Below are 24,512 nucleotides of genomic sequence, written 5' to 3'. Positions count from 1 at the left end.
TTTCCAATTAGTCTTAAAAAGTGAATCTTAGGTGAAAAAATGAAAAGAAACAAGAGCGAAACATGAATGAATGATGGTTGGGGGTGCATGTGGGGGACCTCAAGTCATGTTCCATTAGGTGGCCAACATTTTGGATTCCACTTGTCCAATAATTATCCGAATGCCCAATTTTTTCAGGCCTCCAAGGTTACCCGAAAACCTCATAACATGTTATCGCGGTGTCACGTTGAGACAGTGACACAGAAAGCAGCTACGCAGCAACCAAAAGTTAGGTTCCACTTGGATCCTTCGCACTGAAAAAATAGAATTCACCAACAAATAGATACACAGTATCCCATTCTTCTTCCAGGCTCTTTTCTCACCCCTCTCTCTCACCTCACCCAAAAGTTTACCACCTCACTTTCCGCTGCATATCCCACAATCCCTCCAACAGTTTCCACATCAATCCACGCACGCATGCACCACCTTTTCTTCTATTTTACCAATCCATCATTTTTTTTAATTTCTAAATTGCTCTTTCAATAATTCACATCCTTTCAATATACATTTCATTCAAATTAATTACTACCAATTTTTTCTTTATTTCATAGAATGTAGTTGTGTACCGTAGATAAGAGAACTTATAAAAACTTAAAAACGGAATTTAATTCATGACAAAATTAAATTATATTTTTCATTTTCAATTTTTTCTCTTAAACACAAGTTTTTTCAAATAGGACAAGAAAAAATAATACAGGGAGGCAGTGTTATTGAGAAGAGTGAATAATTTTTTTGATACAAAAATAGAGTATTAATTTTATTAAATGATTATGAAAGAGGTAGAATTTTTTTTCCTTGAGAAAATGAAATGACGCATTAAAGTGGCTGAGAGAGGGATTCAGCTAACTACTCTCGTCTTCTATCTTTTCTTTTCTCAGATTTACCCCGTGAGGACTCGTGAGTTGCGTGCTACTGTACTAGCCAAGCGACTCCTTTTTTCGCTTTCTTTCCACTATAAATACAAATCCAAGTCGGCTGCCTAAGTTTCCGTCATTTTTCTTCTCTTGCTTTCTCTGCTTCGTTTCGGCATTCTTGAGATTTTTCTGCTCCACATTTCTCTCTCGTACCGCTTGGACCTTCGTCTTCCAAGTTCCGTGCTCGTCACTTCTCCTTGCGTTCGCGAACAGGCGTCGATCGCTTCGAGCTTCGAGTTTCGTCTTCGAAGAGCTTTTGTTTTCGCGATGGCGGAGGAGATGGACGAGGAGGTTGTTTTGGCGGCGAAGAAGATAGCTATTGGAGTCTGCGTCATGGAAAAGAAGGTGAAATGTGGCTACGAGGTTCTTTCTCTAATTTGTTATTTATTATTATTTTGAAAGTGGATCCTGTGTTTGCGTGCTGGTTTTGCTTTCTTCGTGAAATGAGGGAGACTGGCAACGAGTTTTCGTGAATGTTTTTGATTTAGTTGCTCTGTTTTGGATGCAGGTTTTCTCGGCGCCTATGGAGCAGATTCTCCAGAGGTTGCAAGCATTTGGTGAATTCGAGGTAGGTGAATGTTCACTATTTTGTTCAGACGTTCTGGTTGTCGCGTGATTAATTTAGACTTTACCTGTTCATGAATCTACTGATGATACCACTGTTCGTATTGTTTCTTTTTTAATAATACTATATATTATAAAATTATGTAGTTGATGCTATTTTTTTTTTTTCATTTCTCATTGATTTTGAGAAATGCTATTTTTTCAATAGAGAGAGAAAGAGGAGAGAGAAGCACGAGAGATGTAATTGATGATATGATGGAAAGAGTTAAAAGAGAGAAAAATAATATTATATAAATTGCTCTATCTACCTATGAAAAACACAACTATTAATTTTTTCATATTTTTCTATTATATTTTTGTTGTATAGTAACACAGATGGTCCACTCTCACCTGTATGTTGTAATATATTCAGGTCGTATATTTTGGGGACAAGGTCATTCTTGAGGAACCAATTGAGAGGTATAGTTCACATCGGTTGGAACTTGTTTGATTCTACATTTTGAAGAACTGTACGTTGGTCTATTTATTGTCGTATTTTTAATAAGCTAGTATCTGTTTGATTAAGTACCTACATACTGTTTTAAAATAACTTTTGTTTTTAGTTCTTTTCATTGACCAGTGGATCAAAAAGATATGACATGTCAAGTTTTTAGTTCTGAAGCTCTATCAGGAGACGAGAATTAGTTATTGTCAAGTTTTGAGGACATTTTACTTGCACATTGTCATGAAGTTTTGATTGTCTTAAGAAAAAGAATTATCTAAATGTCACGTGAGCAGAAGTTCAAATTCCAAATTGAAGGATTTTTTTTTATGGTTTTTAATTTGCTCTGAAGCTCTATCAGGGGACGAGAATTAGTTATCGTCAAGTTTGAGGACATTTTACTTGCACATTGGCATGAAGTTTTGGTTGTTTTAAGAAAAATAATTATCTAAATGTCACGTGAGCAGAAGTTCAAATTCCAAATTGAAGGATTTTTTTTTTTCTGGTTTTTTAATTTGCCATCGATGGTAGACCTTTAGCTGATCGGAAAGAGTCTTTAATTGTATGTCTGGCTGTACCGAAAATAAGAAAATGGTAATGCTGTCGAGAATACTTTGTTCTGGATGTTTAGTAGAGAGATTTGCATATGTATATTTGGCAACACGAGCATATTCTTTGACATACTCTTTTGGATGCGCTCTCTTTTACTGCATGAAATATATTGAAAACTATAAAATCTGGAGAAACAATCAATAAGTAAGAGGTGAGTCCCACCCCTCTTTTTGTGATTTCTAATAAATTTCAACCAATGAGAGAGAATCTGTCTAAAAAAGTTTGTTAGAGAGTGGGCTTTTAACATATTTGTTCCTAGAGAACACTTTATTCCCTCACCGTGCATTGTTTTGCTATGACGATACATCCAAACAAGGAATCAAAATGTTTTTGCCTTTTATTTTCTAGTATGTTCCATGAATAATATTTGCATCTGAGACTTTTAAGTTATGGCTCAAATATTTCTTGGTGTCAACATTTTAAGTGTTTAGAATTTCTGTGTTGGCATACTAAATTTGTATATTATGCTATTATTTCAGCTGGCCAGTTTGCGATTGTTTGATAGCTTTTCATTCCTCTGGATACCCTCTCGAAAAAGCTGAAGCATATTCTGCTTTAAGAAAGTAAGCTTGTTTATTACTGACTATATTTGACCTGTATGGCACAAATTATATAAATAATCAAAGCCGCAGTAGTCTATTATTATCAAATATTGGATGGTGCTATTATAAGGTGTTCTGGAAATATTATTGGAGCCTAGGTCAATTACACCTAGGATGGGAAAATGCTGATGTAATATGAGAATAATTATATGCTAGCTTCTTGACATTCACATTCTATAGCAAATCAATCTAACAAATTTGGTATGAGGGTTTAAAAGGAGTTTGGTACAACAAACCATGCTGATGATATGTTTCTAATGATATGTTTTCACGCTTTTGGTAAGAATAAGGAGGCTACTATTTTATAAATCATAACAGTGCACAGTTTATGCTATTTTCTGCTAGTTGCAGAGAATGTCCCTTTTTCTTCAGTTGAGCCTCATTGGATGCACATTTGTTATGAGATAAATTTATTCATGCTTTGGTCTTGCATAAAGTAAAGTCCTATACTTTTGTTTGGCGTGTTTTACTCTATTTGCTGCATTTTATATCTGGCCCATTGTTCCTTTCCATTTACTCCTCTCGCTTGTGTGATTTGCTATGAGAAGTGTGAATTTTAGATGTCTTGCAATTTATGAAGTGTATGATAGGAGGAAACACGATTTGGTCCCATACATGATCAAAATCTGGTGCATGGCACAAAGAATCATAGCCATGTATAACTTATCCAACTTCTTAATCTCTTCCAAGGAATCAACCTCAATTTCAATTCCTCATCATCTTTATTGGGCTTTGACAATGAAGGAAGCCATGTCATGATCTATTTGTTTCAGAGATGCCAGTTTATGAGTAGAATCATAAAGGTGCTAAACATCATTAGCAAAATTCTTAGCCTTTCAAAAAGAGTTACAAGTTTTAAATGCTCTAAGAGTTATCAATATATTGGGTTCCACAAATTGACACAGTAGGACACAAAGCTGAAAAATTTATTTTCCAATGTTCAACCTTATTGGATGGTATTTTATTAGTTCCTTCTTCCAAGTGATCATGGAAGCCTTGGCCAAAAAACCATCGCCCAATTAATGCAGAAAAAGAGAAGTAATTTTTGTCATTAAGTTTAGAAAAGGAGTGAACAGGATGAGAACTAGGTATTTCAAATAAGGAAAAAAAAAACTAACAACCCCACAAGGTCGTCACAAGGGTTGTGCATGAACTAGTTAGAGATGAAGGAAGGTGGGTTGGAGCAAGTATAGTAGATGCTGACAACATGGTGGTGGTGTCAAGTCATTCTGGTAGCTGGAAGGTGGCATGTGGTTGCACGTGGCGTCACCTAGGAAGGATTTGGCTTTTGGGATTGGTTGGGTTCTTTGTCACAAGGGGAGCTGTCTTTAATAGTGAAAACTATGTTGACTGGAAGTTGTAGACAACAAGAAGTATTTGGTTTTGCATCGCTTGAATGGTCAAACCCAAGAACTTAAAGGTGGTGGTGCGTTGCGATCAATGGTGATGGCTAGTGGTGAATGCACCACACAATGATGAGAAAACGGGATCAACCCACTTTGATACTAACTTGAGGTTGGAAAATATGAAAAAAATGTCCAAGAACTTTTAAAAATTGTTAGCTGATTCATTTATTTATATATGTTGGAGATTCCACATCAATTAGAAATAAGACAAGTTTACAGTATACAAATAGTTTCAAATCTCACATTATAAATTGGTTTTGTAAGGTTGAGTTAGACTTAAAGTTCACTTCTTAACATGATATCAAAGTCGTGAGTTAAAGCTTATCCTAGCAAGATTTGTTGTTTGATGGGCCTATTGTGCCACCCACTATCGGACCGCTATCGAATCACCCATTAATGTCTAGTTCTATGCTTGAGATGTATACGCGTTAGAGGTGTGTGTTCGAGGTCCCACATCGACTAGAGATAAGATGAGTTTATAGTATATAAGTGGGTGCAAACCTCACCTTACAAGTTGGTTTTGTAAGTTTGAGTTAGAGTTAAAGTTAAAGTCCAATTCTTAACAACATAGATTCTTACATCGGTAGAAAAAGTGAAAGAAAGATATGATGATTTACATCTAGGTTTTAGATAGGTAATACAAAGGATGAGTTAATCTATTATAACAAGTTAACCTCTTCACATAGTTAATAAATTCTGGCCTAAATAAAGCAGAATCTGTGGGATTGATACAATTTGGAAATCACTCAATAACATTTTCTATATTCCCCCTTCCCCGAGGACAATGGTGATGTTCACTTAAATATGTACTTGCATAAGAATAATTTCTTCATAGTGTGTTTGTTTTAATTGTGTTCTGTTGTTTACTTCTTTTGTTATAGTTTTCTTTACTTTAAGTTATTGGATGAGATTGCTTATTGATCTAAAATGTGTGCACTGTGATCTAGACCCTTTCTAGTAAATGAACTGGAGCCGCAACACCTTCTTCATGATCGAAGAAAAGTATATGAGGTAAAAGGATGTTGGGTATTTTTTTTCTTTTGGCCATATTCTAATTGCTTTGTTTTTGGGTCTTTTCTTTCTTTTGTCCATATTCTAATTGCTTTATTTTTGGGTCTTTTCTTTCTTTTGGCCATATTCTAATTGCTTTGTTTTCAGATTTCATGTCATTTCACTTTGTTTAGATTAAGCTAATCTCCGATTTCCATTTAAGAAGAAAATTTAATTTTGTTGAATCCTTGATGACTTTGTAATATATATCTTGCTGAAAGCTGATTGCAGTGGTATCTGGTTCTCATATTAAGCACAAGTTAAATATACTAGGACATGGTTTGCTCTTTTGTTCATTTATTTACTGTAACGATTCTTTTTAAAAGGATGCAAGGAAGTAGATGATATGAGATACAATCTTGGGTTGTTTGTCAAATGTTATTTGATCCTTTTTGACTTGCTATGTTTGGATTGCAAAAGGGATGGGATAAAAGGGAATTGAATGGATAATATAATAACAGGAAAAAAAAAACTCAATTCCATTGTTTGTTTATGTTATGATGGAATAAAATTCCCATTTTATCTCATTCCTCCCAAATTGGGGGTGGGGAGAAATGAGAAGCTAAAGTGAAGTGGATTCTACCAGTCTCCATCATATTCCACCCTCATTTTAATGATCTAAATGATGGAACATAATGCCATTATATTTCATTTCTCTCCATTCCATCCTTTTCCACCAATCCAAACATAGGAATCCAATCCTTGCAACATTTGAAGTCACAAGGTAAAATGGACTTGTGCATTGTACATTTAGGAAGTTGGTCACTGATGTTGGTCAACCCTACCTTTAACATTTATTTTGGAAATGACTAGCTCCTGTTGACCGCAAGTCTGTTACTTTTACTGAAAATTCTTACCTAGCAACGACATTCTAGTTGCAGTTAGTTTCAAATGTTTCTTTTTTTTCTTTTGCGGGTTGGGGAGGCCACCGATTCATATGCTCTGGACTTATATAGAGTTTTGGACAAAAAATATTGTATTTGTTTCTATGGTTGGTGTCCTAATGTTTGGCCTATTACAGCCAAATACTTTTTGTTATTTCTTCTCACATGTAATGGTCTTAATAATGTTCAATTTTGGTGTTCAAGCGTCTTGAAAAGTTTGAAATTCCTGTTCCAAGATATGCCCTTGTAAATAGAGAAGTGCCATACCAACAGTTGGATTACTTCATTGAGGAAGAAGATTTTGTTGAGGTTCATGGTATGCGTTTTTGGAAGCCATTTGTGGAGAAACCTATTGACGGTGAGACTATTTCTTGTATTTAAGACTGGCACTGTTTTTGCAATTCCATGTTTCTTTCTTATCATGGTTGAAAGCAATGTGTTGTGTGATCTAATAGTCTGCCTGGAATACAACTGATTTATGGACATTGCATTGGGTTGCTTTAGCATAAGAATGATATATGACTCTTTGGAAAGCCATTAGCATTACATGTCTGTGGTATGGCTCTAAATACTATACTGGTACTTATCTACCGAGAAACTTCTGCAGGTAGTGGGTATTGCCGAGTTAAGTTATCTAACATACTTTTGTGCCATATATTTAAGTGATAGAAATTAAGCGCTCATAGATGCTCTTATGCTATTGTTATTTGGTTATATACAGAATGCTGTATTGGTTGCATAATTACTAATTTTTATTTTTATTTTTTGTAAAAAGTAATGAAGATTTTAGTTCTCATGAATACCTCTGCATTTATTTTCTTGTTTACTTGATATATAATTAACTAGACATATATTTTCATGGATGTGGTATAACCCTTACTGTATTTTATTTTATTTTTGTGAAGGTGATAATCATAGTATAATGATATACTATCCCAGTTCAGCAGGTGGAGGTATGAAGGAATTATTTAGGAAGGTAAGCTTGAGGCTGACATATCACTCACCCTAATTAGGCAGGTGTATTCTATTGCAGTAACATTTTAGAGCACATAGTAAGTCTTTAAAGATAGCACTTATTTGATCATGTTCTTTTTTAATTTTCTTTTTTCCTTATAGCCTGCGTAGTTTAAAAAAACTGTAATTATTATTCTTGTTAAATTTAATTTGCTTTAACCACTTAAGCAGTGGTGGATGCTACTGCTAAATTATTTACATGGGCAACTTGAGTAGAGTTTAATTTGTATATTGTACATCCAGAGCAAATGACAATTAACTCTGCGTCCATGACAAAAAAAAACATTTGTTATTTTTTCAGTGACTTTTTTTTAAACAAGTTGTAAAATAGAAATAAACTGGAATGAGGCTCGATAATCAATAATATGTATTTAAGTGGCTTATGAGGTTGTTCTTGTTTCAATGTTATTATTATTATTATTATTATTATTTATCACCATCATCATCATTATTATTATTATAAATATCATTAGATCAATTTCAATTCCATTTGAAATTAATTCATTCTATCATAGAAAACTATTATTGTATTAAAATGACTTACATTCCATTTCATCTGTATTCCTTCTGTTAAATCAGTTTGCCATGTCCTAAAACTTCTGGGATAATTGATGTTATCATTTCTGTCTTTTGGTGTTATGATTAAATATAATCAAGTAATTTGGTCTGCTTTGGGTATTTAATGATCTTAGGTGGGCAACAGATCTAGTGAGTTCCATCCAGAAGTAAGAAGAGTGAGGCGTGAAGGGTCCTATATTTATGAGGAGTTCATGCCAACTGGAGGGACAGATGTGAAGGTTTGGCTGCGAAGTTCACGTTGCTTGTTTTTGTTTTATTGTTTCTGCATAACAAATGGGATGTTTCTACATAGTTTTTCGCATGAAGATGGCTTTCAACATTTTGACACGATTGTAGGTATATACAGTTGGCCCTGAATATGCTCATGCTGAGGCAAGGAAGTCTCCCGTTGTTGATGGTGTTGTGATGAGAAATCCTGATGGGAAGGAAGTAAGAAGCCTGTCAAACATTATAGGCCCTTGTCCCATATATCTGTTTCAGTTCTTACTGTCTACACTTGTTCCATTTTATTCTTTGTATTTAACATCAATTATGCATTGTTTTTCTAATATTTAGTGTCTATTTCTGTTACTTAAAAGGGATTCATTTCAGCTATTCTTATTGTAATAGAGTATTTATTGTTGGTCAACGGAAAATTTCATTTTTTTTAGGAGACAAAACGTTGATAACATCAGCTAGTGTCCTTTCAATAATTGCTTATGTGAGTTTGTTTGTGTGTGCACTGTAAAGTTAACTTCTTTATCAAATAAGTATTAAACCAATGTTATTTTCATGTCTAAAGCTGCTGTTGTCAAACATACAAGTTAAAAGTAAGTAAATTATATATTCAATTTTACTAGGAACTTTAGTAACTCATAAAATTTGAATGAAATTTGTTATATTTTTAATCTTTTTTAAACTAAAAATGGAAGAGACTTTGGGTGGCTGTTCATGGTATATTTTATTATTCCTATCAAATATTTGATCATTTTCATATTTGAATCAAGCTTTGGAAACTTGCAGTAGTTTATTATATTCCTAGGAATGCAATAACAATCCCATGTTTTTACTAAAATATTCATGTAACCGATGCGTCTTCTTGCATTCTAGGAACTTAAATGGAAAAGGGTTCGTTTACTATCCACATCACTTGTGTCCGTACCCTTAGACAACCATTTTTATTACACCTCTGCTGCACCAGCATTTCTTTACCACCAACACTGCCTAAATAATATTCCTCAGTCACTAGTGTAGAATATGGAAAAATTACTTAAATAACTGAGTGAAATTATAATATTAAATAACACAATTAACCTCTAAACCTAAATTAAAGTATAATAATTGAGATAATTTGATTTTTAATTTGCTTAATGCTTGTGGATATTTTAAGTAGTCACTTGTATAAATCGTGTTGTAGAGTTGGTAGCTTAGAGTATTGTTTGTAGGGTATTCTGTCACAGGTCTTTTCTGCTAATGTCTGCCCTTGCATATTTGTCATTGCACCACTACCTTACATCAGAGTTTTCCTAAACAGTAGCTAAGAGTATCGTTTTGGTTGCTTAAATAGTTTGCTTTTTGTTGGTTTTAGTTAATCCTTCTTTAATTGCATGAACATTCAATGTTTGTCTGAGTTGTAGATTTTGGATGGATTTGAGAAGAAACAAATATTTAACATTCAAAAGCAGGATGGGGGTAGCTGGTTGGTGTGCAACAATAATTGAATTTTTCTTATTGAAAAATATCTACAATTTCATTTGGCAGGTTAGGTATCCTGTCCTACTGACTCCTGCTGAGAAGGAAATGGCAAGAGAAGTTTGCATTGCTTTCAGGCAAGCGGTATGTTTAAGAATGTGGCAACCACAAAACTGCATGTCATTTGAAGATGATCTTTTTTTTTTTCGGGCTATGGCTTATTTTGAGTGTCTGTTTTCTGAAAATCTGTTAAAACCGGCTATCTGGCTCTTAGTTTGCATAGATAGATTAATCTGCATTAAACTGAACTGATCAGTAATCCTAGAGTTGTTGGACCCATCCAAATTTTGATGTTTGGGTTTAGGGAGCTAGACTTGCTATTGAATCCTGCCAATAGTTGCATTTCTGTTTCTTTTGTCCCCTGTATACATGTGCTTGAAATGCATTATGAGTTGCTTAGTCTTTCTTTTTGTAGTTTATTTTCCTTATTATAGAAGTTTGACTGGTAACTTTAGAAGTATGTAAATCCGTTTTTGGACAAGTAACCACCTTAACAAGTTCTATCATTAAATATTTTGTAAATGATTTTGTTTTATCATTACTCTATATTTAATTGGAAATACCTTTCCCCCCTAAGGGAAATTAATTATTTATTTTTGTACTTCATTTAAATTCTTTAAGTCTTGGGATTATGTGGCTAATACTATTTTGATAAGAGGTTGTGTACTGGAAGGGGTACCAAGGTGCTGAGGCAAGGTGCGTGCAACACGCAGTACCTTTTGTTGGCCGAGCAACTGTCTCTTTAGTGTGTTTCTTACCTTTAGCACCTTTGGAATATCTTTCTGGTTAAGAGAAAACAGACTTTTAGTTGATAATTATAGTTCTAAAAACCCAAAAGTCTTGGGCTGCAACTTGCTTTCTTTGATGTTAAAAGGGTTATAATTAGAAGAATGTTCAAATAATTATTACTTGTCTATCCTATGGACTCTTAGCAGCCAGCAGCTTAGGGATTTTGTAATTAGTATTTTATATTTACTGCAAATGTTATGCCTGAGTAGTAATTTATATGGTAAATTTATTCTACTAGAAACTAGCTTTTTCTATTTTGTTTTCTAGTATTAAGTCATATGTCGAGTGAGGAAAATGCTATTTTGGAACTATTGGCTCAAGGCATTAGAAAGCCCTGTCTTTGATTGCCTTGATCAGTGGCTGCTAGTTGAAGTTTAATCATTTGATGCGTTCAGCCTCATGTTCATATGCAAGTGACATTCATTGATGATGAGGTTTTAAAAAGGGTTTGTCTTGTTGAAGAAAAGAAATATTTTAGAGTCTGCTTCTCTTGTTCTCCTACTATAGTTCACTAATATTGCTTGCAGGTTTGTGGGTTTGATCTCTTGAGATGTGAGGGGCGCTCCTATGTTTGTGACGTGAATGGATGGAGCTTTGTTAAAAACTCACACAAGTAATATTTTGTGATTTTATTATTTTGGCTTTGTTATATGGGTTAAAGTACATTGTAGTTGTTCACTAGTAACTGCAATCGGAAAATCTTATTTACCACTCTTTTTTTATGATATTTATGAATTGTCTATTTTGTCTGGTCCTTCTATTTGTAACATAAGCTTACATGACAAACTAATCCCTGCTGTTTGCAAATTGAAAAATATTCCGATAAATGGTAACTTGTGACTTTCTTTGATGATTACAAATTTGCATACTGCATACTATGCTGAATTTTTTAATCATATCACCTTAGCCCATCCCATAACATGTTTTTCACAATTAGTACCTCTACACCTGCCTAAAATGCACTTTTACTAATCTTGTTCGTGTTAATGAATTAATAGTGATTAGAAATTTGAAAGAATCTTTTTTACTGCAGAATATAAAAACAAGAAAATATCACTCATCATCTATGACAACTTTTACTAATTATTTAAGAAATAATTTCTTCATATTTTATATTTTATGTCTCATTTCTTGTTTCCCTTGACATTTATTTTATAGTTGAAATTTTCACCATATCTCATTTGCAACTTCTGAAGGTATTATGATGATACTGCTTGTGTGCTGCGGAAGATGTTCTTAGATGCAAAAGCACCTCATCTTTCTTCGGCAATTCCACCAACTTTACCATGGAAAGTAAATGAACCAGTCCAACCTTCTGAGGGACTCACTCGTCAGGGTAGTGGTATTATTGGCACTTTTGGACAATCTGAAGAACTAAGATGTGTGATTGCTGTTATTCGTCAGTATGTTCTTTCACCTTTCTGTAACTTAAATTGGTTAATCATCTGGTTCTTTGCTACTTACTATTTGGTTTTGGCAGTGGTGATAGAACTCCCAAACAGAAGGTGAAGCTAAAAGTTACTGAGGAAAAACTGCTGAACCTAATGTTGAAATACAATGGAGGTCGACCTAGAGCTGAGGTGATATGAATTTCTAGTGCCAATGTAATATTTGCCAACTTTTATTTGAGTCACTTGATTTTGTTTCGCTCTTTTACTTGATTGATGATCTTTTGTTTGCAGACAAAACTTAAAAGTGCTGTTCAACTTCAAGATCTGTTAGATGCCACACGCATGCTAGTTCCTCGTACCAGGTATTTCACTATGCACACAATTCAATATTTATTTCACATTTGCATCACATGCAACCCAATTTTAATAATTTGATATGTAAGTTTAATCAAATTTTGGAAGTGTGGTTGGTGTGGTAAAGTGAGCTTTATTCTCTGAATTTCTTTTGATTGAATTAGAATAAATTTGTAATTTTCTATGTTCACATGTTTACTATTTGCACATTTTACCATTGTTGTTGGCAGGTAATTTCACGGGTTTTCTAATCAGTGTATATTTGTTATTTGTGTTTAAGCAAGGTTTTAAACTAATTGTAACTGTATATACTATGTAGACCAGATCGAGAAAGTGATAGTGAGGCTGAAGTCGAGCACGCCGAAAAGCTCCGTCAAGTTAAAGCCGTCCTAGAGGAGGTATTTAATTTTCTTGAAATCATAAAGTCAGTGACTTGAAAGATATTTTTCTCCTTTTTTTTCATATATCACATATATGTAGAGTAGGAAATTTGTGTGCGCACAAACTTGCCAACTATTGTGTTAGTCACCAATGTAATAATATAGGTGGTGGAATTCCATTCTGGATTTCATTAGCTATGACTTTTATAGGGATAGGTTTTGACTTTTATAGGTTTGTTAATTTAGTGGGTTTTGGTTAGTCTCCCCACTATCTTGCAATCATTTTCTCTGTTTCTTTCATATCATTTTGGTACTTTTCAAATGTTTGATATAGTATAGGGTACTAACCTAATTGGGACTGTACGCTATATATAATGATGTTTTTCCATACCTACCTTTTATAAAAGAAAAGAATGCATGACAAGAAAAGGAAAACATGAATTGCTGCTATGATTAGATTTTAACCCCTATTGCAGGGTTTGTGGAAAATATTCATTTATTTTTTAGGGTAACATAAGGCAAACTTTCAAAACCTTATTCTTATGCGCCCTAGGCAGTATGATGCATATGCTCACCTAGCTTTTATTTAGAAAAATGAGGCAAAAGTTTATCAAAATCATGACCACTTTGTCAAAGAGACTCTTATAGCATGTCATGAATGAACTTTCCATAACGCTAAAACTATTCAGTGTAAGGACCAGCGAGGTTTAACAAAATCTCTTAAAAGTCTATATTAAAAAGAAAGCAGCATTTTCTTGCATAGCTAAAGTCTATATTCCACTGTAAAGAATTCATTAAAGACAGATTTTGTAATCTACAAAAATGAATTGTATTATTGCTGTTTGAGTTATGGTCATGAATATATTTGCAATGCAATCTGATTGCCTAAGCTGCTAGCTATATAGTTAAGATCATATTATACAATGACAGACTCTTGGTGTCCTAAAAGAATGACAGATGGCGACTAACTATTACATGGTGCGGACTCAATGCTGATTCAGCTTATCATACAACAGTAACATAACAATGATACAGAGAATAGCCTGTCACTACTTATACAATCACGTTGATTGTGTGCTACTAACTCATGAATTAGTATGTGGTATAAATCCAATTTTCCTTGCTGTGCTAAGACCATGATTGTATATACAAGCAAAGAAAGGAAAACTGAAGACACAGTTCCTGCTAGATCTGGATATATGCAAATATTTGATTGGTGGCATTACTGTCTTGATGATTTGGTCATGTGTGAAGAAGACCGACTAAAAAGCCTTTAGAATGGTTGATCAGATGAACAATAAATGATAAACTGATAGAGGTTAAGAAAGACCAAGAAAAAAGTGAACCATTATAAAGGAATGGTAGTTTTCTTATAGAACATAATGGCAGTTTTTATCATAGCTAGCCTCACTTGTGTGAAAGGATTTTGGTGTTCTTTCTGTGTTTTTATTGAGATAAAAGAGCACAGGTACTGTGTTACACATACAGAAACTTGTCTTTTAGTTGTGATGTGCTACCCATGTTTCTTGCAAAAGAGGAAGACAATACCCTTACACACATGACTTTTAAAGCTTGAATAACAACATCTTTGATTTTTTATTTTCATAATTTTAATAAAAAGGTCTTGAAATGTTCAGTGTACTTTTGTTTTCTTTTATTCAATGTCAGGGTGGGCATTTCTCTGGCATATATAGAAAGGTTCAACTAAAGCCACTAAAGTGGATCAAAGTGGCCAAAAGCAGTGGGGAAGGAGAAGAGGAACGGCCTGTTGAAGCTCTAATGGTTCTTAAATACGGGGGTGTTCTTACACATGCTGGCAGAAAGCAGGTTCAGATTGATAAACACATCAGAGAATGTTTCTGCTCAGTTTGAGTTTGATTGTATTGCTGTTGTCGAGACTTGATAGTAAATGTGAGATTTGTATTTATAATCTTCTTTGCAGTTGTGTTAATTTTGTTTTTTCCTTTGTAGGCTGAAGAACTAGGAAGATATTTCCGGAATAACATGTATCCAGGTAACTTGAATAATTTTTTTGTCAGCAATGCATTCTGAAGTTCTGAAGTTTAAACTAAACGGCACTGAGGCATACTAGAGCTGAATTTTTATTTTTTTTTTCTGGAAGTAACTGCAGAAATAGTATCACTGATTTTCTATTTTTTTATGTGTATACTATTTGAAACTCTTCTTTCAAGTAGGAATGGTGGTTGCCTAATTGTGTGCTGAAAGAGATATAAAAATACCAATGGGTCGGTGCATACTTGCTTTTTATAGATTTGATACTGATGGATTGTATATTTTTGGCTTCATTACAATATGTATCTACCCAATGTAAAAGCATTCTTTGATCTTATAGTCACAGAACCTGATCCTGGGGGCTTTAATTGGTGGACTTGTTCACCAAGGAGCTTCCGGAAACAGTATCTCAGGAACTTGTTGTAATTTGGGAATGATGATATGTATTCACAGACTTGAGGGGTAGTATGAAGCACCGATCCTTCAATTTGTTTCACGTATATCTGATACATGTCTAATACACGAGACTCTTAAATGCTGCAGGAGAAGGTACAGGGCTGCTTCGCCTCCATAGCACATACCGTCATGATCTTAAGATATACAGCTCTGATGAGGGTCGTGTACAGGTATGGGCTGTCTCACTTACTTCGTGCAACCAAAAGGAGGCCTTAACTTCCTGATTGGTTCTGGAAGCTAGTACTCCCCTTGTTGTTTAATTATTTTTGTTTAATGATGAGATTATGTTGCTAACTGGCATAATCTGTAAAAAATGCGTTATTTATGAACCATTTTATATTGGTCCGTGTTAACAGATGTCTGCAGCTGCTTTTGCGAAAGGTCTTCTTGACCTTGAAGGGCAGCTAACACCAATCCTGGTTTGTTTGTTTTTTTAAATTTTTGTAACAGTTATTTTATGATCTATTTTATGTGTTGGATATGTTTGACTAAAATAATCGTAATTTTAGGTTTCACTTGTTAGTAAGGACTCCTCCATGTTGGACGGGCTTGACAATGCCAGTATTGAAATGGAAGAAGCTAAGGTTTGCAGTGTATACGTTGATTTATGTGTTCTTGTTGTACGTTATAGGCATTACAGTAATGATGAAAACTTGAAAATTTGTTCAACGTCAAAGACCAATTTTCCTAAAGGCTTAAGCTGTTAGATGATGGCTGAGAATTGTTTTATTTCTTACATACCCCCTCATCCAAGGGCCCTTTTTTCTTGTAGAGTTATTAGAGATGAAAACCATTCACGTGCTTTTGTCTAAGAGGTTAAACTTTTGGGTTGTGAGTAATGCTAGCAACATTTTGTATAACAAATGCATTCCAACACATTCTACTACAACAAAACCTTTCCCACTTGGTAAGGCTATCAGGTATATAGATTACAAGAACCATTTGGCTCAATTAAAAACCGAAGTTTCTGCAATGTTATTTACCGAAAGTCCCGCTGCGACCACTTTCTCCGGTCTTGGCCTCCCTCTTCTATTCGTAGGATTAGAAATCATATAATATACATCTCTCATGGATGCCTTGAGCCCTTCTTCACATATCCAAACTCTAAACCATCTTAATATATTTTCTGTTTTCTTTTCCTCAATCATTGCTGCAACAATCTCTTCTCAAATACAAGCATTTTGTATCCTGACGTTTCTTTGTTGACCCACATCCTTGTTTTCTATTTTGTGTTATACAGTAGAAGGGTTGATCCATTTTTTTACCTGTATATTTTTATTAAATTGAATGGGAGTTCTAGCACCTTTGCGATCGAACCCCTATTCCTATAATTGTAGAAAGGCTCATTTCCTTTCCAATTACCTTAATGTTAATAGGAATTGAAACGACCCCTTCCTATTCTCATTTCATTTATTTCAAAATATTCTCAAATCTTGAGCTATTAGGAGATGAATAATTTTATATATTGCTTAGATGCTCACCATACTAGATTTTGAGACTAAAGCATGGGTAAGGCATAGACTCACTTGATCTTGATCTCGTGCATAACTTCAATTTTGTGTGGAGAGTCGAGGGCAAAAAGAATTGAATTCCTGAACCATTGGACAGTGGTATCTAATGATTTTGTATTTACAACTCATGCATATCAAGTAAGGTTTAGAAAGTAATACAGGACCGCTGCTGTGCTTTCCAACTTATTATTGCCATGGTTGAATATTATGCAGGCTCGGCTAAATGAAATCATAACATCCAGTTCAAAGACAATCCCTAGCAATGGATCAGCTGAATTTTCTTGGATGGTTGATGGTGCTGGACTGCCACCTAATGCGTCAGAATTGCTTCCCAAGTTGGTAATGTTTTCTTTAGATATAATAAAGCGTTGTTGTTTATATTCTTACCATCTTACTATCTATCGAATGGAAACGTGCTTGGTATAAATTTGAGTTCATTACTCTCGATAGGATAGTTATTCCTCCAATAGTTTTTCACTAATGTTAAACATGAAATGTTTGTGTGAAATGGTACTAAAACTGTTTTGTTTCTCAACTTTTTTTCTTATGTACTGAATAGGTAAGCTTGATTAAGAAGGTTACTGAACAAGTTAGACTACTTGCCACGGATGAAGATGAGAATCTTGCAGAAACGAGCCTATATGATGTAATTCCTCCTTATGATCAAGCAAAAGCACTTGGAAAAACAAATATTGATGTTGACCGTATAGCTGCTGGATTACCTTGTGGTAGTGAAGGGTTTCTTTTAATGTATGCTCGATGGAAAAAGCTTGAACGGGATCTGTATAATGAACGCAAAGCGTAAGCATTTACGTTTAGCTTTTGTTTAATCTGGTTTGATTTTATTGTATTTCGTTCTATGTATGAGTAGACTAAATGATACTTCAACTGCTAGCGACACATGATAAAAGGTTTAGTTACATGCAATATCCATAATAATAGGATTCCTCGTTTGAATTTTTTAAATCTAATTATTAATGAAGTCGAAACTTATTAAACCCTGGTAGTTTGTACATGGGCACTACTTTTGTATCTTTCCTTGATTTGTAGATGAACTTACTATTAAATCATTTCATCCAATTTTTTTTTTCTTTTCTGGCCATTGTGATATGCTTTACTTTTTTTCGTTGTAATTTGCAGCCTCTTGAGAACTAAAATAATTGTTTTGTTTGTAACTTGTAAGAATATTTAACTTTCCTTAATTAGAATGATTTTCATTTTTCTCTAGCCTTTTCGAATTTCGTTTTTTCTGTGACAACAGTGTTCACAAAACTCTGATGAGTTCTAAAGTTGCTTATTGTTTTGGCTGATACACTGACGATGTTTTACTTTCGTAGGCGCTTTGACATCACTCAAATTCCTGATGTATACGATTCATGCAAGTAAGCTTTTATTTCCTTAGGTTTTTATGATGACGTTGTAGGACCTTTCCAGAACTACAATATTTGTGGAGTACTTTAACAGTAGAGATATATTAGATACCTTGCGAGAAATTTTTCATTCTATGAATGAAATTGCAATGAGTTATTAGCACAATTGTCAGTTTGAGAATTTCTAGAAGCTTGTTTGTAGATTTCAAGGGGATGATCTTGTAATGTTAACAATTGAGTTTCCTTTTTATTGCAAGGTGAAGTTTTCGCTCATTTATATTTATAATTTGGTTACACTTCTAGTCAATGTTAGACTCCATTATATCCCCTCGCAAGCCAGTGACTAGACACTTGAGCATAGAAATAAATATCTATTGGTGGTCTAATAGGGACCCGATAACGGGTGTCATGATATGTTCAATTAGGTTCTGATACTATCTTAGAAAATGGACTTAATGGGTAATTTAACCTTTTAAAATTGGCTTGATGTTTACATTTACTTATATACTATAATTTGGTCATACCAATAGAGATATGAGATCTCCAACATTTTCCAATGTCCCTCCATCCAGTTTAGTGTGTGAGGTGTCTATGTAGGTATTAAAGTTGAAACTATTGACTAGGCATTGAACTTTTGGAAACCCACTACAACCTCAATTGATTGATGGAAATTTCTATGTTGAGCTAGTAACAGCCAAACACATAGTACTCTTCAATATATCTGTGTATAATCTGCAACTTTATCATTATGAAGAAAAAATTGGCAGTTTCGTTTAAATTATGTAGCTTCTTTTATTCCTTATGTTTGAGAAGTTAACATTTACTTTCTTATTACAGATATGATCTTTTACATAATGCGCATCTTAATCTAGAGGGACTGGATAAGCTTTTTAAGGTTGCCCAGGTATGAGTTCTATTAGGGAAATTTGTGCTCAAATTGAACCAGCTTAAACCTGTATAAGCCTGGCTAACTAGCCTGGATTTTTATCCACTAGATCTTCTGAGATATAACTTTTGATGGCTAACTATTATTAGTGTTTCCGTACTTCTTGGGGTTGAGCATAATTCCATACTGGTAGCATTGGTTATATTATTTCATCAAAATACTCCGTCTGCACTTTTTTATATAGTTTTCAATTTTGATTAATATGTAATTTGTTGCCTTTATAATTGTGTCCTTGTAGTAAACATCATCTAGTGGGATAAGATTATTGTTCATGTTTGTTATTGTATTTATCCTTGTTGATAGAAAAACTTACTGCCAAGCCTAAGCACCTTTTACTCAGCAAACCTTTTTGTTAAATTTTGAATGGTTTTTTTGCTTTACCATTTAAAAAAAAAAATTGGATCTTAAGAAACCAGAAGAGTCAAGTATTCTGCTTCAGAAACAACATACCCTCATGCAATATTCCTCTGCATCATCACCTTGAACAACGATGATAGGTCCTTTATTGCTATACCTTGTTATTTGCAGGCACTTGCTGATGGTGTAATTCCTAATGAATATGGAATAAACCCGAAGCAGAAGCTAAAGATTGGCTCAAAGGTAAAGTCTTGGTATATGGAATCTATATGAAAATTTTGGAATAGTTTAGAGACCAGGTTGCTAGTCTAACTATCTAGTTGGTCCACGAATTATTTAAAAAAAATTAACTTCTGTTTACTTAATGGAATCCTATTTATTATTTTGCCAAAGAGCTAATCAAAAAGGATTTATAAGTTACGGATCCTAGTATAAATATTTATAGTACATTTAAATATTTCCAATAATTCAAGGCCATACAGATTAATTTAACTTTAATATTACTTTTAAATTTTCAATTTGGTACATAAAACTGATTGCATGACTATAAGGGAAGGTTAAGGTAAAATGAAAACAAAATTTTTATTCCTTGCCAGAAACACTTAGTAGCAAGTAAATAATGCGAAATGTTATTACTTTGTTTTATTTGTTTGTATTAATTTGATTCAGATTGCACGTCGGTTGTTGGGTAAAATTTTAATTGATTTGAGAAACACTCGAGAGGAAGCCATTAGTGTTGCTGAGTTAAAGAGTAACCAAGACCATGATTCATCCTCCGTGAAAAATGAAAAGGAAGATACCGAGGCCAAGTCAAAACATCCAAATAAGAATGATGAAATAAGGAAATCCATCACTTTAAGTGATATATCAATGGATCAAGATGATGACGATGATAAGGAGACCAAATACCGTTTGGATCCAAAGTAAATGCGTTGTCTTTGTTTTATGTTGTTCATTTTTTACTCGCATTCTAATACTATTTTGATTGTCCACCACCAGGTATGCAAATGTAAAGACACCTGAACGTCATGTGCGAACACGCCTATACTTCACATCGGTGAGTCCTTTCCCAATTAAGCACCCCCCCAAATCCCCCGCCTCACTCACTAGCTACAGTGTTTCACAAACTGGTTTCAATCACAGATAGGTTACTCATTGGCTATTCTTTTTTAGAAATTTTAAGTGGTTTATTATCCACAAAATCTTGTCATTATATTGGCTGGGGATTAGTGCTGGAGATTTGGGTCCTTTTCATCTTGTGTTTTGGTGGACTTTACATCAATCTGGTTCAGCAACCTGCTTAACTAAAAAAATGACAAATAGATGTAGAAAAAAAAACATATATTGTAGCCAATTGTTGGGTTCTAGTGGGTGGCATGCAAGATAGCCAAACATGTTGGACAGACATGCAAGACACTCTTGTTAAGGGGATTTGAATAAAGTTTCTTGGAAGGAATCTTTTTGATTAATGATGTTTTGTTCATGATGTAGTATAACAAGAATAATAAAGTCCTTTGGCATGTAGCTCGGTCTTTATCGAGGTCTTTATTCTCAAATTTGAGTAATGTGAAAGGAGATTATAGGCTCTAGTAGAGTTTTGTTCACTTAAAGTTAGACACCGATCTCACTCCCCCCTTCCTTCAAATAAAACATTCAAAGCTGTCGTTTAACTGTGAAATTATGTTCGAACAAACAGGTATAAAATCCTATAATTTCTAAATAGGTGCAAACTCAGGTTCAAAAGTTTCGGCATTAGAATCAATTTATCTTCGTTTTATTTCCGTATTTTTGTTTTTAACTGTTATTTATGTTTACAGGAATCACATATCCATTCTCTGATGAATGTTCTTCGTTATTGTAATTTGGATGAATCTCTTTTAGAAGAAGAGAGCCTCGTTTGCTATAACGCTCTACAGCGCCTTTATAGAACAAAGGAGCTGGACTATATGAGCTACATTGTGCTGAGGATGTTTGAAAACACGGAGGTAGGTTATTTTGACCTTCCCCAAGCAATATTTCTGATTTGTTACTGCACGTCTGCAATATCCAGTCGTTTACCGCTAGTTGGCATTTTCGATGTGGTGTTGATAGAAAAAAGACTTAATTACCATTTTATTCAATTCGGACCCGTTATTAATAAAAGGTTCAATCAAGCTCTCGACTTTTTAAAAACATAAAAATGTGACTATTTGCTATTCAATTAGTAGTAAAATCATTAGTTAATAAATAGGCACTTTTAATTTAAACATAATACAATGTATAACCACTATGTAGTTACAATTTGTAAAACTCCGTCGTATTCTTTAAAATTAAGAGACTTGATTGAACCTTGAAAAGACCACATTGTTGTTAAAATTGAAAGACTTGATAAGAGAGACCAAATCAAATAAAAAAATTAATAATAGATAGAATTAAATATGGTTCTTGAATGCTCAATATTATTTTGGTCCTTCAATATTTTTCGGGTATAAGATAGAGTTCATTAGGAGGGAAGGCTATTGAGGCCAGGGCAAGCCACATGGCGTAGTGAAGGTGTACACAGTGGTGTGAGTGATATGTTGGTGATAGTTATTTTAAGTCTTTTAGTGACTTGGGTTGATGGCTGCTTGGCTTTTACACATCTACCATAAGGTATGGGCGACAAAAGAATCTATTTATCTGTCATCCATCCACCTGTAAATTCATTTAATTCATCCATCGTAAAATATTAAAAAAATAAAGTTGATCTGATCAAATCCTTCCGGATAACTTTATGGATGGTTAATGATCATTATTTTCCAAAATCCAATGTATTAATAATTAAATCTTTCTTAATATTTACTTCCTAGAAATTTATCTTTTGAAAATTGTTTTAAAAATATATTTTTAATATTTTAAAATATATTACTTTTATGGATGGATTGAATATTCATCTGTGAAAAAATTGTCAAGCAATGGATTTGATTTTTGTCAAATGGATCTAGACAAATTATATTTTAAATGGATTAATGAATGTATCATTGGATTCATCAATTTTCCCATCCCTACTTAAGGGTAAGGTAATCAAGCGGCCCTTATCCTCTTTAGTTGAACAATGCCGTTCAGTTGCGGTGGACTCCACCTTTTTGAGTGGTATAGTAGTGAAATATAACTAGGACTAGGAAAGAGCCCACAAATAGAACATCATGAAGAATCCATTCCTGGCATATGAAACTGCCTTTGGCAAGGCTGTTCAGAATCCTAGATACCCTAACTATGCCAGCTGTAGTAACAGTTGTGAAAACTAACCACAGTTGCAACTAACTGGGTTAACTAAGAGGCAGCTTTAGTCTATGAGAACAGAGAAAGAGAGCTACCTCGTAGAACAGTGTGATACTTTCATTATTTTGGAGGGGTATAATTATCTGGAGTTATGTGATGTGTAGTTTCTGTTGTATCTGTGTTATATTGATTTTAATTTTGGTTTGCAAATGGCAGGTAGATTTAGAAGATCCAAAAAGGTTCCGCATAGAGTTGACCTTTAGCCGTGGGGCTGATTTATCCCCGTTGGAGGTAAATGATATTTAATTTATAGTGTTTGCTGTATCTGGTGTATGGTTTGAAAGTGAAATTCAATTCAATTCCACTGGACATTATTATACAAATGGTGCAACTGGTTTCAAGCTTCGGAAATCGTTAATCCATCTGATGGCATCATTGTCCCTCGCAGCTGCACATAACACAGCCGTATGAGGCGTCAGTTTTTACGTCACTCATTTCGTTTAAATTACATTTATTGGCATGATAAAAGTTCTCTCCTTGACAACTTTTCTTTTGAGAGGAATATATGCTGACTGATTTTAAGTGTTGAATTTCTTCATTAGCTTATTTATGTTTGTTGTATTATTTGCAGAAAAATGATAGCGAGGCATCTTCGTTGCATCAGGAGCACACACTGCCTATTATGGGTCCTGAAAGGCTACAAGAAGTAGGGTCCTATCTCACATTGGAAAAAATGGAGATGATGATTCGTCCATTTGCAATGCCTGCAGAAGACTTCCCTCCACCAGCAACCCCTGCAGGATTCTCTGGCTATTTCTCAAAGAGCGTACTTGAGCGTCTAGTAAACCTTTGGCCTTTCCATAAGCATGCCCATTCTAATGGGAAATAGTTAACTTGTTCAGTACTTTTCGCCTCTACTTCTATGTTTCTTATTGTACATGGGAAAATTCTGACACAACCAAAGCGAGCTTTGGGGGCTCTTTTGGAAATTTTTTTGAAGCAAACCTCTTCCAGCCAAAAAAATGTTGAAAGTTGTAAAAAACAGCTTTATTAGTTAAATTAGACTCTTGCCCAGCTCCTTCTGTTTTGCTTTTGTCCAAAAACTAACAGGATTACGGGAACGAATACGATGTGTGAAAACGGGTGATGAGCAAAGACCTTATAAATGAGAACAGACACTAGAGAATTGGAAAGGCTGGTAACAAGACAGGCTTGCTCGGATCGGATAACATTTCGGCTGCTGAGAGGTAGTTGGCAAAATTTCCCCGAATCAAAGTAATTGCTTCAACGCAATAGCTACTGCAATTTCAAATTCTGTTGCCTGCTCCGTCAAAACGCGATGCAATGCTACTATAGTCAATGTTCAGTGGTACCATCTTTCTTGGTCTAAGCCGTGGGCACCGTTTATTGTCGTGATTAACTACTTTGGGTTGAATCATCGTATCATGTGTCTATATTTTATGGGTTTGATGATAGTTTTGGTTTCAATCTTCGGATTGACTTGTCTGCGAGACCCTGACGAAATTTAGTATCAAACGTAGTTCATGGTCTTATTGCTATTCAATGGTAAATGATAATCAGTAAGTAGTAAGTACGCTCTTAAGTGACATCAATTTTGAAAATTTAGTTCTGCCGCACGTACCCTTACCCCTGTAAGACTCAATTTTCTTTGGTTGTTTATGGCTTGTCCCAACTTCATTCTAATCTATTAATTGTAATAGAAAATCATTGAACCTTGCCAACCATCTTCACCAAATCCCTCAATTTTTGTTGTGTTCGTGACCCTTAAATAAGAGTTTGGCCGACATTTAGTTCAATTTTGAACATGT

The 24,512-nt window shown here is 34.3% G+C and overlaps 1 protein-coding gene across 4 annotated transcripts; it reads left to right on the top strand.

Moving 5' to 3' along the window:
• Positions 1 to 899: 899 nt before the first annotated feature.
• Positions 900 to 24,290, top strand: LOC114186178 (inositol hexakisphosphate and diphosphoinositol-pentakisphosphate kinase VIP2-like). Of its 4 annotated transcripts, none has more exons than XM_028074206.1 (30): positions 900 to 1,298; positions 1,462 to 1,521; positions 1,930 to 1,976; positions 3,090 to 3,173; positions 5,566 to 5,629; positions 6,757 to 6,910; positions 7,458 to 7,528; positions 8,259 to 8,363; positions 8,482 to 8,574; positions 9,886 to 9,960; positions 11,193 to 11,278; positions 11,862 to 12,068; positions 12,146 to 12,245; positions 12,348 to 12,418; positions 12,730 to 12,808; positions 14,459 to 14,617; positions 14,762 to 14,804; positions 15,347 to 15,429; positions 15,616 to 15,678; positions 15,769 to 15,843; positions 16,984 to 17,109; positions 17,330 to 17,571; positions 18,108 to 18,152; positions 18,978 to 19,044; positions 19,615 to 19,686; positions 20,113 to 20,366; positions 20,443 to 20,500; positions 21,261 to 21,428; positions 22,900 to 22,974; positions 23,315 to 24,290. In XM_028074206.1, exons 1-30 carry the CDS (start codon positions 1,221 to 1,223, stop codon positions 23,570 to 23,572), a joined length of 3,162 nt encoding a protein of 1,053 aa, XP_027930007.1. In that variant the 5' UTR covers positions 900 to 1,220; the 3' UTR covers positions 23,573 to 24,290. The 4 variants fall into 4 exon arrangements, with proteins under 4 accessions (XP_027930007.1, XP_027930006.1, XP_027930008.1 ...); XM_028074205.1 differs by having other exon boundaries at positions 900 to 1,316; XM_028074207.1 differs by lacking the exon at positions 900 to 1,298 and having other exon boundaries at positions 6,789 to 6,910.
• The last annotated feature ends 222 nt before the right edge of the window (positions 24,291 to 24,512 follow it).

Source organism: Vigna unguiculata, chromosome 5, assembly GCF_004118075.2.
Source record: "Vigna unguiculata cultivar IT97K-499-35 chromosome 5, ASM411807v1, whole genome shotgun sequence".
Taxonomy (NCBI): domain Eukaryota; kingdom Viridiplantae; phylum Streptophyta; class Magnoliopsida; order Fabales; family Fabaceae; genus Vigna; species Vigna unguiculata.
Note: the sequence above shows the minus strand (reverse complement) of the source record. Positions and strands in the feature narration are given on the sequence as shown.